Source organism: Typopeltis vanoorti, chromosome 6 (genome assembly GCF_054136105.1).
Source record: "Typopeltis vanoorti isolate ZY-2024b chromosome 6, IOZ_Tvanoo_1.0, whole genome shotgun sequence".
NCBI classification, from domain to species: domain Eukaryota; kingdom Metazoa; phylum Arthropoda; class Arachnida; order Uropygi; family Thelyphonidae; genus Typopeltis; species Typopeltis vanoorti.
In genome coordinates this window covers 65,256,779-65,270,873 of record NC_143554.1, presented here as the reverse complement: position 1 = coordinate 65,270,873, position 14,095 = coordinate 65,256,779, and the positions used below count along the sequence as shown (strand labels likewise).

The 14,095-nt window shown below is 33.8% G+C and overlaps 1 protein-coding gene across 1 annotated transcript in view; it reads right to left on the bottom strand.

Moving 5' to 3' along the window:
* LOC150105503 (adenylate cyclase type 1-like) overlaps window positions 1–9,371 on the bottom strand; it is a 280,605-nt gene extending 271,234 nt beyond the window's left edge. The window contains exon 1 of the mRNA XM_090393976.1: window positions 8,512–9,371. Coding sequence (XP_090250102.1) covers window positions 8,512–9,099 — 588 coding nt within the window. The 5' untranslated portion in view covers window positions 9,100–9,371. The remainder of the gene's footprint in view (window positions 1–8,511) is intronic.
* Window positions 9,372–14,095: the final 4,724 nt, after the last annotated feature.

Genomic DNA, 14,095 nt, shown 5'->3' with positions numbered 1-14,095 from the left:
TGCAACAATGAATGCAAACTATTCGCAACAATAAATTAGTTATATTCTAATAATGTTTTGATACTGATTCAAAAATTGAAAGTGAAAATGGAAACTGACTTTTATAAGAAGACGGAGCAAAATACATAGAGTAAATGTAATTATTTGCTTTTTTTTGTTGTTGTTGTTCCTTTGAACTATATTTGTGCGATATCTACTGCTATTGGATGCCGCCAAAATTAATGTAATTCCTTGAATATCGATTTCTTTGTGCACAGAATTCTAATATATTACACCGTTTTTCGTTCATTTTTTGTTTCGTTTGTCTGAAGGTTATCGTTCTTCTCATCCTTGTTCTTTCTTTCTTTATTTTTTTAATTTTTTGTCTATTCATTCTTATCTCGGGTTGGAAAGCTCATTCGTTCAAGCTCTTCTTGTAACGGAGCATGCTTTTAAAAACAAAAAACTAACAAACAAACAAACAAACAACAAAAAAAAAATACTAACTTCGTCTGCACACTCGACTGTGATAATCGACCACAAGTAGCGGCATCTACAATGTAGCTATAATCTGTATGAAACAATGTACACTTAATATTACCTACAGTTTATAAAGTTGCACAAGGCATATATACAATCGTTATTATTATATTTTTCTGCTCTTTTAAACTTCAAAATAGTTTCTATCGATTAATTTCAGCATCTATCTTCCCCCACCTTTTTCCTCTTGTTCACAATTAACATCGCAAGTACCAATACTCAGAAAAAGAAAGCATTAACATTCGACTCTTGGTCGAAGTCAAAGCAAGCGCATAAAACAGCGAGGTAATTGTTGTCGAACTGCACATGACAGATGTCAGTGCTTATCAATAAATATCTGTATTCTTCTTGTCAATGCTGTCATCTTCTAATCGTTTATTTCACGCACCTTTGTGTCTTGCACGTATATTCAATGAGAAATATTTTATCTTTGGATATTTAATTGAAGGCAGCATATTCTTCTAGTTTAAAAATATGGTCGTGATCAAATGCCAATTTAAACAAGATTTTGGTTTTTTAAAAAAATACCAAAATCTTATTATATAATCACATTCACAATCATCATCTCAAGTAATTTATCTGGCAAAATAAATAAATTAAAAAAAAGGGAATTCTAAATGGCGAATTAGCGAATATTTTGTTAATATCTATCACCTTTTAGAATTCATAGAATTCTAAATATTTTCTGACTTAATTATCGATGCTATATTATTATTATTATTATTATTATAGCTTGGTGGGAGTTATGGAAAATAAAATTTAAGTCTGTAGGATAGAGTGCGTAGTTAAGAAGGGCATTCCATGTGTTGTATGTTCAACTTGTCGTAGTAAAAATGTTTAAATAGAATTAAATAGACAATTCTGAGATCGAATTGTCTGCCGTGGTTGGGTCTATATAGGCGAACAGGCCAACTTGATTCGTTTTTAACGATACCCATTTTGTCGTCTGCCCAACGTCAACTTTAATCGTGGCCATAGTGCAGCCATCAAATGATAAAAGACAGGACGCCATTAAAAAAAAAAAAAAAGTTTACAACGTAGACTCATGTCTTGATAAACGCGATCAGAGGACAGAAATAGTAGACACTTTGATGGTAATGTCTGTAAGGGTATATGAAGTTTTATTTGAATACAACATCCTGATTCTACGCTGTTTATTGTTAGAGGTTGGTGTGACCTACAAATGTTTGGGTTCGATGAACTTTATATGTGCTTCCATATGCTATCGGAAGGTTCAAGAAATATTTCTTTCTAAATTATCTCTAAGAATATTGACTATAATTGAATATGTTTGAACAACAAACATATTCAATTGTTGTGTTAACATTTATTGTTAACACTAAATGTTAACATCTATTGTTATCAATGGAACAGAGGAGGCTATTTCAATGGAAAATAATTTCACTGCAGTTAGCTGTATTTGAACCCGAAGAGGAAACATAAATCTGAGTTCAGCGATGTAAAATGGGACGACAAAAAAAAAAAAAAAAAAAAAATCATTTGTAGCGAAACCCGGTGAATTCCAGAAAGAGAGAGAGTTCTTCCTTTCCTTTCACTTCCTCTCTCTCTCTCTCTGCTCATCTCTTTCGCACTCTTAACCTTTCTACCTCCTCTTATTCTTTCAGTTCCTTCTTTGAGTACGTTTCATGGTTAGTCTAATATTTGCTGACGTGCGTACTGAAGGACAGCTTTGCTGCCTCGGCGAAAGACTAGCTTACCTCCCTCTTAATGCTTCTAAAAATAAAATGCGGCTTATAAAGTAGTAGTACATACACAGACACATGCATGTGTCAATGCACGAAAATGCAGTGAAACTAGTTAAGTCACAGACGTTTCGCTGGCTGGAAGTATTTATAAGTTTGTGGCACACACAAGCACGCAAAAATCTGGATGGCTACAAAAAAAAAAAAAAAAAAAAAAAAGGACCACGGTCCAAGTAGAGCATTGGAAAAACATGGAGTTTTCTTAATTTCGCTAATCAAGAAACAAATATTTTGAGCACGAGGATTACACATTTCTTTTGAGTAAGTCGTACTCAGAAACGAATTAACATGTAAGTGTCAATCGAATAAATTTCTAATTCATTTAGAAATGCGATTATTCCCTTGAATGTACGTAGGAGCTCTTAATACAAAAATAAGCATGAGAATGTATTGGATGATTCGATTATACTCGTATATCTAGCAACTATCAAACCATTAGACAAATTTCACCAAAATCTGTCTAACGGTTGTAGTGCTAAAAATACGAAGTCATTGACACACGAGCTTTTTGCACAACTTATTTTGCATCCACACGCACTTCGCTATGATTATAGATCTTTGAGTATCTCGGTTATAATAAGATTCTAATTGAGTTTAGTCATTTTCATACATTCGTGAAACTCGATTTGACAAAGTAATTAGCAGAGTTAACTCTCTCTATATGTCGGCCAAACAGGTTTCTTAGAAAAAAAGAAAGAATTCAGATCACATAACTGGGAAATGTTATTACTACTGAGATGTCGTTATTCGCTTTAATGTTGTTATTAGAGAATAAAACAGCAAAAGGAAATCATTTCGTTTAATAGTTATTTAAATGAATGTTATAAAATAACACACGTTTGGCTTCCAACGTTCCTGAGGATCTCTAGAGTCATCCTGCGCCCGACGAGTGGACATCATCTCAGATCGACAACAATTCTGATTCGCGAATTCGAATTTTACCGTGGAATGGATGCTGTAGGTGGCGGATGATTTTCATCGTCTGCTGTGAGACCAACATCTTGCTTATTGAAGAGCTGGAGTGGATTGAAAAAGTTCGGTGTTTAGTCTCTAGAGCATAGACTCTGGATTATGTAATCCTTCGCAAGGCGCAGAAAGTTTGTAACCTTTCGTGGGTGCGACTGTCATTTCATAAAATAAAGCACCACCCCACCTTAAAAAAAAAAAAAAAAAAAGGGAGATGCATTAAATTATTCCCCGATCTATCAAAAACGTAATTTTGTATTGAAAAAAAAGCATGTGTAACCTACGCAGAGTTGCCAGATTTCTACAACTGGATTCAAGGACACTCAAAAACGATGAATGCTACGACTCTCATGCCCGCCCCCCCCCAAGAAAAGTAAAATTGGACGATTTTTTAGTTTATAATTAAACGTTCTCTTTATATTTATAGATTTGGTTTAAAAATCATAGTTTTTATATTTATTATATGTGCAAATTTTAGTTTAATTTAGAATTTAAAATATTTAATGGTGAACCGTGGCTTTCTATGGGGAAGGATTGATTTACAAGGATAACGAACAACTGGGATGATATAAAAATCATGAATTGATCCAAATACGTGAAGGCAAGTTTTGTGGATTAGTTGATATCTAGCTAAAAGTAAATTTAGGTAGGCGAAAAAAAGCAAACAACGTCTGGTTTAATAGAAGAAATCATTCAAATTGAACGTATTTTGTACGGCTTCGAGTAGCCTTAAGAATTTCGGCATAATTTTTTCAGAAAAAATAAACAATTATCTTTAAAATTGAAGTAGATCATTAGTTGGCTTTTGTGAGTGAAACTATTCCGCTTATCCCCCCCGCCCCCACACACACACTTTGAGTTCATTAAACTAGAAATCCTTTCTGAATTAGCCGAAGTCCTTCCCGGCACTGAAAAAAACATACGAAATCACCTTGAAAATATTTGAACACTTAAAATCAACACCTTTCAAAATTAAACGTCATTGACTCGAAGTACTCGAAAAAGTTTTAAATTTTCAGAGATTGACACGTTTTCATAATTCACGATTTCAGAGATTGACACGATTTGATTTTAGTGCTGAAACCTCATCAAATAAATCATTCAATATTCAACTTTATTATTATTATTAATTTAAACTATTCTACTATTTCGTCCAATGACCAGCTCTGCCTTCGTATGAGTTAAAACTGAAATAAAACTGTAATTTTTTTTTTTTTTTTTTTGGTCAGTTTTGGAGGTACTGCGCATGTAGAGTCCGAAGTGTACGCCCTTACGGAAATCCGCCACTGTCACTACGAGGCACAGGCATTGAAAAAAGAAAAATAAAGGACAAATAGCATCCTGTCTCGTTTCAATAAAAGACAGTTTGGCTAAAATAAAGGATTGTCAACCCTAAGCCTAGATGTCAAAATGACACCCGCAATACAAATCCTCCCCTATCCAGTCGCAGAAATATCACACTCTTTGTAATAAATTATTGTTTTGTCTTTCATGTGTGTATATATTATATTTATTTATTTATTTATATTTCTGTTAGTGCTTAATAAGTGCTAAAGGAAAAAATAAATTCTATTTTATTTTTAATAGTTAGACGGATATGACGTAATGCATGGCACTTTGGCATGGTTCGCAAATATAATTTATCTCGGAAATAACGATGTAATACATTTCAATAAATTTAGTATTTTAAAGAATTCAAAAATGTTTTCTAAATTTTTTAAAATAAAGCATTATCTTTAACACAAACACATTCGATCATTCGCATAAAAAAAAAATAAAATAAATGAAAATAAAATTTTAAAAAAGTTTTTTTTAATCGATTTTTAAAAAAATATTTTCTCGCTAGCTTTAATATCACGCTCTTTTCTATTTTGAAATCTTTTAATTACTATTTCAATGTACATCCGTCTGTGGAGGAAACTGATTGTACCATTGCGTTACAGAATATTTTCCTGGCCGGTTTTTATGGTGGGAAGTCGAAATATCCGGAGGGAAACCAATCCTAAAACCCCTAGCAGGAAACCGAAATGTCGCCAAAGTACATTCAAGTTGACCATTGCTGATATCTAATGCAAAATAAAATCCCAGAATGAACTGCTCTTCACTGATTACGAATTGGTCACACTACCTAGACATTTAGGAACCGATGATATTAATTACACATGAAAATTAAAATAACTTTAAGCGATATCTACTTAAAATAAGAACAAAGAATAAAAAAAAGCATTATGTTAAATCATACACCAATATGAAAATGAAATTTTAAAAACTTTTATTAAAGCAAAACATCTTTTCACTGACCTAAAATATGACTCCAAATAAAAATATTTTACTTACAAATTTCAAAACTTTTTTTTTATCATTTTACTCCTCTAATATATATTTTTTTAGTCCAACATGAGCAATTCACACCATTTCAAACCCTAGTCATCAAAGCAAACGATATTTATCCAGACTATCACGTGCTTAACAAACTTTTCTCTCGTGCACGTGGTAATAGAAAGGCGTCTGCTTTGCGACGTTTTATTTTGATTACATAAAAGCGTACAAAAAAACATTACGAATCTGGAAACATATCTTTAGCAAATTAAATCAGCGTGTTCTAGTTTTTTTTTTTTTTTTTAATAAACTTTACATGCTCGCGGGTGTAGAAGGAAGGAAAGAAAAAAAAATAATAATAAAGCGTCTCCATAATAAAAACCATTTCATTATATAATTTAATATACTAATATCTTTAAGAAACCATTCTGAAAGAAATTATGAAATACTTTGTGATAAACCAAGCGGGAAAAATAAATTAAACTTTTATCTTATCATAAAAATTGGATTTTTAGATGCAACTACTATTAATTCAAAAGGTGCATCGGAATAATAGCCGCTCGCAATAAAAATTCAGTGCTTTTGAATGAAGAAAATCCTAAATCGATTTTGTCTGCGACCTCTAAGCTCTTCGGTTTTAGTTAGTATAACCAATTCAATAAATACGAAACACACGAACATAAAATTTTTTTAAAAAATGTGGTCTACATTTTTCAAAAATTAATAAGCCCGTAAAAAATATGCAGAGTAACGAGAAATAACAGAATAATCCTTTAAAAAAAAAAAAAAGGAAATAACGAAGAAATTTTATTACTGTGGAGACCAGTAGTTCTTGTGGGCGTGGGGGGGGGGGGGGATATTGCTTAAGACCGAAACATAAAGAAATACAAAAACATAAAATTGAAACGTGCGTTCAGGAAAATAACTAAAAGAAAAAAAAAACGTAGGCAGGTGGTTCGATACTTAGGTTGAAATCCTGAAAATAAATACTACAAAACAATATTTCCATAGTTTTATTTCGTTCCATTTTATAAAAAAAAAATAATGTAAAACAACGAAGATAAAGGCACTGGTCTGGTAAGTATCTCTAAACACGTGCATGTTATCAACTCAGTAAAGACATCCAAATATACTCTTCAATTTTTTTTTTTCCATATTCACACCGGAACTTCCTACTTCAGTACGAAGCCGTTAGTTTTTCCGCACTTCGCCACATCTGGCAGTTCATTTTACTTTTTGAAATGCATCTAAAGAAAATGTAATTTTTTTTTTTTTTTTTCATTCTTTCTCGCTTCTTCTTTTCCCATACCCCCAAACACGTGCAAAATTGCTCCACCAGCAGGGATTCATCACGAATACATAATAGCGGCTAAATCCACACTGGGAAGCCATTAACTCTGATGATTAATGCTAGCATTTCTGTCACCACTAACTCTTACACTCTTTGTGTGTGTCTTTCAATACACCTACGCTACCTAGGATAAAACTATAAGCGCAGATAGAGAGAGAGAGAAGGTCGTAATGGATTTCATATCAACATTAGGCAAACATTGAGATACTTCAATGATAGTCATAAGAAAACATCCAGAAAAGGTGGCAAATGCGAAGGAATATCAATAATAAATCTCTAATTTGATCGTGAAAACAACGAAATTTCATTGTATAATAACTAACACCGATAGAAGTAAATTTATTGCCCTTTTCTCTACACTTGATGAATTCATCAATAACTAATTAATACTACATTATGCACTTATCTCTGAAGAGGTAGTTAATGAGAGTAGTTTGCCGGCAATGAATAGAAAATGCAAGACTGCTTCAGGTTGTTCGTAATGTTAATAAACAAACTGAATAGGAGTTCACGAGTTTAAATTATAATTATTTCAATTACTTATTTAGAAAACACACACTTAATATCGTCTTTGAAACCTGATTCAGCTCTTAATTTTATTTTTACCATTAAGTTTTTTTTTTTTTCTCGAATGAATAAATTTGCCATATTTATGTAAATAATAAAATGGCATTGGGGGGGGGATAAAGTTTCATCTTCACAGCATGAATTTATAAACAGCCGTATCTCAAAAGTATTATGAAAGAATATCTGTTTACAAGTACGAAACAGCCCAATTGTCTACGGCGGCAGGATGGCTACAACTATGCCCTTGTATGGCACAGTTATTGCTTGTATGAGAATTCATTGTGAAAGTCCGGAGTTAATAGAGTTTGAAAGCCCTGAACAGTCATCGAGGCCTCTAAAACGGTGTGTAAACGCTGGACGGAGGATATTGCAACATAATCCTCTTTATTGACTAGCCCCCAAAAATGTATTCTTTCTTGTTTGATATCGTAATCGTAAAAACAACAAGTTTGAACAGGTTAGTTAGGAAAAAGTCCTGTACTTCGAGTTTTTACTATCATAAAAACGTTATTATTCAAATAAAAACTATTTGTAAAAAATGAAGTTTGGTTTTCAGCGTCAAAAAAACATTGATTTTCCCCTCCAAATGTGTTTCTAAAAATAAAAACATAAATATAAAAATATCTAAATAAGTAAAAAATAGCATTAATTAATTAAACAAAATATCAAGTCACAGTTTCATTTCAATACGTCATTTAATGAAATAAGGAAAAAAAACCAACCGAAAACAAATTATATTTTGTTGTATTGAAGCACAAACTTGATAATAGCCCATTGAAGTGAATAGTTTACACACTATGCGAAAATTAAGGCTATCTTTGGCAAATTCCCTCTTTGAATGACTTCAATAAATGATTAAAAATATTTTAATTCTAATGAATTACAGCACATGTTCAGTTCTTCTGGATTTCGTAATAGAGCTCAACTTTAATTGTTCAAAGTTCCATATTATAATAATCTTTAATAAACTAGCAAGATGATTTAAAAACAAAACAAAAAAAAAACCTCAATACCATTCAGACTTACCTGATGCCAATACAATCCTGGAAATTCATCAGCAAACATGGCGGCCACAACGGTATGGATCACCGGAAGTAAAATCCCAAGTCCTACAGCGATTCGGGTTTGAAGTGGAATCATAGTATAGACTAGAAACACCACAAAAACAATTTCCCAAACTCCATCCGCTGCACTGTGTGCCATACCCCATGTGCCTTGGATCCACGTGGTTCGTGTTCCCAGGTTCAGTGGCAGGCCAACCAAACAAAAGGTTAGACAGAATAGAACGATGGTGTAACACAAAGCCAAGATATGGGTATCCCTCAAGAATTTGGTGTGACTGAATCCAAGAAGGATGACGAAGAAGACGCAATGGGCCAAATAGTAGAGGGTGGCTAGCGTTGGGACAAAAACCGAGATGAAATGTAAGATGGCTAAGATGGCAGTAATGACCACGAACAGAAAAATCACGCAGATGATGGACGACTGTTGGAGTTTGAGCACATACCTTCGGTATAGTCGCTCCAATTCGTTATTCTCGAATCTCTTTTGGTTTAAAATCCTTGAGAAAGCCACCTTCCGGTGTGCATTCATAGCCTTCACCGAGTGATCCATGTTGAGTTTTCGACCTCCGCACTTGGCAAAGGAATATCCCGAAATCCAAGTTGCAGTTTATTAAATCTTGAGATATGTCAGCATTCTTGGGTGTCCAAGTAAGAACTAGGTGATTGATCCCAACGTAGCTGGAGGAAGAAGTATTTCAAACCACGAAATATTCTTCTAAATCGTCGTCACTTCACACAATCCATCATGCAAACACTAAGACAGCAAAATTCCGAATATTTCCCACGTCGTAAATTTAATTTCTTAAAAAATAAAAGCTTTTCCTAAAGCATCTCTTACGGAATCGGCTTCGAGTAGAAACAAACCCACGTGACTACTCGGCAGATAAAAACGCGGTCAGTATAGGATGGCTAAGCAAAACAAAACAGCAGCACTTCGATCGCCAACACTTCCTCTTCCGGTAATGAAAGTGCACGTTCTTCTACTTCTTCCCTACGTACTAAATCAACTGCACTGAGTATATGAAGAGTCTCCCCTGAAGCTTCCACATTCGACGACGCAACGACGTCACTTCACGGCCAGCCAGCCCCGACTTGCAGATGTACCAGACTGGTACGTTACAAAACCGACCTGTGTACTCTCCGCTAGGCGCGGCTCCCCCTAGTGTCCACATAGGTAACTATCAACCCATGTTCTTTTCTCTAACTGATAAATTTTCCAGAAAACCTCGGACGTTATTGACAAAGGCGATGTGTGCACGAAGTTTGTCTTTTGACAGTAAAGGCCGTAGAGCGTGAGATAATTTCTTCCTTTTGCTATAATTGGCAATGTTGCGTACTGTGATGTATTTTATTATATATATATATATATATATATATTTATTTAAAAATTCAAATCTTCTGTGTTTCACTGGGCTGACAATAAAAAAAAAATAACAAAATTATTAGCATATTTTGTATTTCATCCATTCTGTCACTTTATTATTTTAAAAATAATTTGGCGTGTTTGAGAAGAAATATAATCACTTTAAAATTATTACTGACCAGAGAAAGGAATCGGTTTGCAAAAATGTTGGCATCACTCACACTTTTAACGCAAGACTTGAAGTATGTGTGTGTGTGTGTGTGTGTGTGTGTGTTGGGGGGGGGAAGCATAAACCAAAACCCGAAAATTGTCATGTATAAAAACAAAGTTAAACGAATGCTTTTAGCAGTTATAAACTGACCAAACGACAAGTTAGCAGTATTTTAAACATCAACATCGTCTGCTAGTTATTTTTTGGCCACCTGCCAACTTGAATAAAATATTAGGTTACGATTATAACTGTTTGTTTTTAAAGAATAATAATTAAATAACAATGACACAGTTATGGGGTTTGCGCTAGAAAACGACTTCTAATATTTATTTATTCCAGTGTTTTATTGGTAAGGTAGTTTCATCGTTTTTAAATTGCATTATAGGTCACCAGGATATTGAGATACGTTGACCCAAACGACAGTGAACTCTTATAGTTCTTCCCGGACCTGTTCTCTTTGTATGATAATTGAATTTAAAACTAGATGACTGAGCCCATGACTAGTTTATTAATTTAACCTAAGAGAATAACGTATTTGCTATTAGAGATTTTATTAAAAAAAAAAAAAAAAAACTCGCTAACCACTGCTGGTGGAAATATCCTAACAGCATATCCAGTTCTTGCAACACTTTTGGTTGTTGTTATTACAGGGTTAAGAGGTAAATCGAACGGCAGATTATTAAACTTCAAAAATAATCAGCGATTGATTTATTATCACTATAGTAACGATATTCAAATATTTCACTCTGTTAGATTACAGTAGCATACTTAAATCGAATTTCTTTGCTTCTGCAAAAAATGCTTGGTTACGTAAAAAAAAAAAAAAAAAAAAAAAAAAAAAAAAACTTTTTTTCATCCCTCCCCCCTGTAGTGTGTATTCAGTTCTCCGAAACCTATTTACGTCGCCGGTTGTACATTGTTTTATTTGTTTAGCAGGGTCATATTAAAAGGGGTCAGTAAGGTTGCTGGCTCACGTAGAAAGATTAACACATTTGTGTGGATCACGCCACGTGCATTAATTGCCTATGAACACACAGAGAGGTTATTGCAAATGCCGTTTCTTAGTTCTTATAAGGAATGCATGCATTTGCCAATCACAGGCTCCAGCTGTACTTCGTAACACCTTAAGTAGGTTTTAAGATAAAAATAAAATATTTACGAATATTCATCCCAAATAAATAAAAGGTGATTCATTCAAATAAAATAATAAAAATCATTCTTAATTCTCATTATTTGCATTTCGTCTGCGAGTTCTTTTGTGGTATGTTTTTAGTTAACTTTCTACAAAATCAACTAAAAAGTCAAGCCAAAAAAAAAAAAAAGAAAGAAAAAAAAAGAGAATTTTCTATAAAATAATTTATAAATGAAGTTCATAAGAACGAACCTTTCACACGCATGCAGAATGAGGGAAAGAATACGAAGGGAGAAAAAGAGAGGGGGGGGAGGAAGAGGTTACGGTGGATTACATAATCTACACAGCAGCAGAGAAAGCTTAACTTTTCAGAAGTCACTTTGGAGGGTTATTCTTAAATGACAAAACAATATTCGGCACTTTTCAGCCCTCCCTCTCCTCACGGCGTTTCAGATTTTCTCCTTTCCGTAAGTCACAGTTAAATATCCATTGTTAGACGATGGTCAGCTTATCGACTTTACAACCAACAGGCCGCAGATCGAATCCCTACGCCGATATGGATGTTTGTGAATTTCATTCCCAGGTGCAAAACCCCAGTCTGCTTAATGGAGAACTGAAGTGGCATAAAAAGGTTCTTATTTGGTCTCTAGAGCAGAGTTCCTGATTATCTGATCCTTAGCTTTCCTGCTGTACAAGTACCAAGCTAAATAAATAAATAAATAAATAAATAAAACTATATGGCTTATATTAGCAAATATAAGAAACATCACAATTTCTTGACCAACATGTTACAATAAGGACTGAAGCCATGAGGATATTCCTTTTTCTGCCATTTCAAAATGGTAGAAACGGAATACCAGTTTAACATAGTTTGTGTTTGGTAACATATCCCACCAACCCATTATATTATTCTTGGAATTTTGGCGCGCCTAACCATTTGAAAGATCGCCTATTCTTAAACATTAGTTATTGATGATATGTATAACGAACTCTTCGACCTGGTATACGCAAGCAAAACCTTAATTTCGTGTGATTGGAGCTTCGTATCTTAAAATTTTCTGTTTTTCATACTTAAAACATTTAAAGTTGAATCCAGTTTTAACTGTTCTGATCCCTTGTCTAACTTTTTATCTTTGGTACTTCAAAACATGAAATAAATTTTTAAGTGCAAAAGGAATGAATTACGATATTATAGTTAACTGATCAACATGTGGTTTTTAAACAGGCGAATAAGCTGCTTGGCGAACAGCCTGTCTTTTTTTTTTTTTTTTTCTTTGCCAGATCAAAATGCGTTGTGCGATGTAATTCATCTCTTATTTCAATGCTACCTAAGTTGATATGCGCTGTGCATGTCTTTTTATATTATTTGTGACCGCAGCTTTGTGTGTTCTGAATTGTCGTTATGCAGTTCCGCAAACTGCATCAAATTTATGACTACACACACGCCCTTTTGTAGAAATTAAACTCTGGCAGCCGCTCTCATAATATCTTAAAAGCGCTCGCTCTCAAAAATTTGTGGCACTCTGCAGGCAACCAAACGATGATAAAAATTCCTATACTTGAAACTTAAAAAGGCTAACAGCTTAGCAAATGTAATTAAAGGCATTTAGCGAGTTAGACAGAAAGCCTTATTTCACAACAAACCATCAAAACAAAGGAATATGTTTATAGTCGTGCATTTTATAGCTCTTTCATGCTGTATCATTTTCGGGATTTTGGAATCGCATTATATTAAATGCGATTTAATATAATGCCAAAGTAATTTCGCATTATTATAATATGTAAGATATTATAATAATGCGAAATTATTATAATATCTGTAAGATAAAACCTTTCCCTTTCTGCAAGAGTGAAACAAAATTTTCTTCTCAATAGGGGGTTTGATTGCCATATATAATGCAACATCAGATAACCCATCTTGAAGTTAAGTCTAGATAATGCGCACCCCAATAGGTATGAACCTCATTTTGACTTATCTTTTTATATAATAAAATAGGTTTGTTGATTCGACTGGTAAGTGGATGTTGCCATGACAACAGTAGATTTTGCAAGTGTACGAAATTTTATTATTTCAATTATTTCAATTATACAGCACCATCGTATTGTCCGATATCATAACTTCACACACACACACACACACACACACACACACACACACACACACACACACACACACACACACACACACAAAAAAAAAAATAAATATATACAAATTCCTCATGATCTAGAAGGGATGCGAACCAAGGTCTTTCCCACCAAGTCTCATTCCACGCATGTGCTGTGAACAAAACGAAGAACATACTTTTATTTATTCGTATGGGGTTCCCCCGTCCCTCAACCGTCCCATAGCAAAGGTTGAGCCCTCCTAGTGAAGGATTAAGTACGTATTTTATGACTGTAAATCCTTGTGTTCACATGGGCGGGTTTGCCTGTTCTGAGGGACGAAAAACCCGAGTTTTCGAAGTAAAACTCCCCCACCTCCGTATGAGACCGGCTAACTCACCTTTAGTCGAAAGAGACCAGATAATGGTTCCTCACGTCATGGATGGGAATCGAAACCCAGGTCTTTCCGACCATACCGACTGAGCTAAGGAGGCTCGAAGAACATTCTACTCGTTATTCGGTCAACAAAACTTGATACTTAGTTGCAGTTTTAAATCGTTATAAACACCCAACATATATATATATATATATATATATATATATATATATATATATATATATATGAAATGTAGAATTTATAAATCTGCCAACTTTATAAGTCAATTTTACAGAAATAATATTCAAAGGATTGAATATAAAACGGAGTTATGAAAAACAAAGTTAAGATGTTTTACATT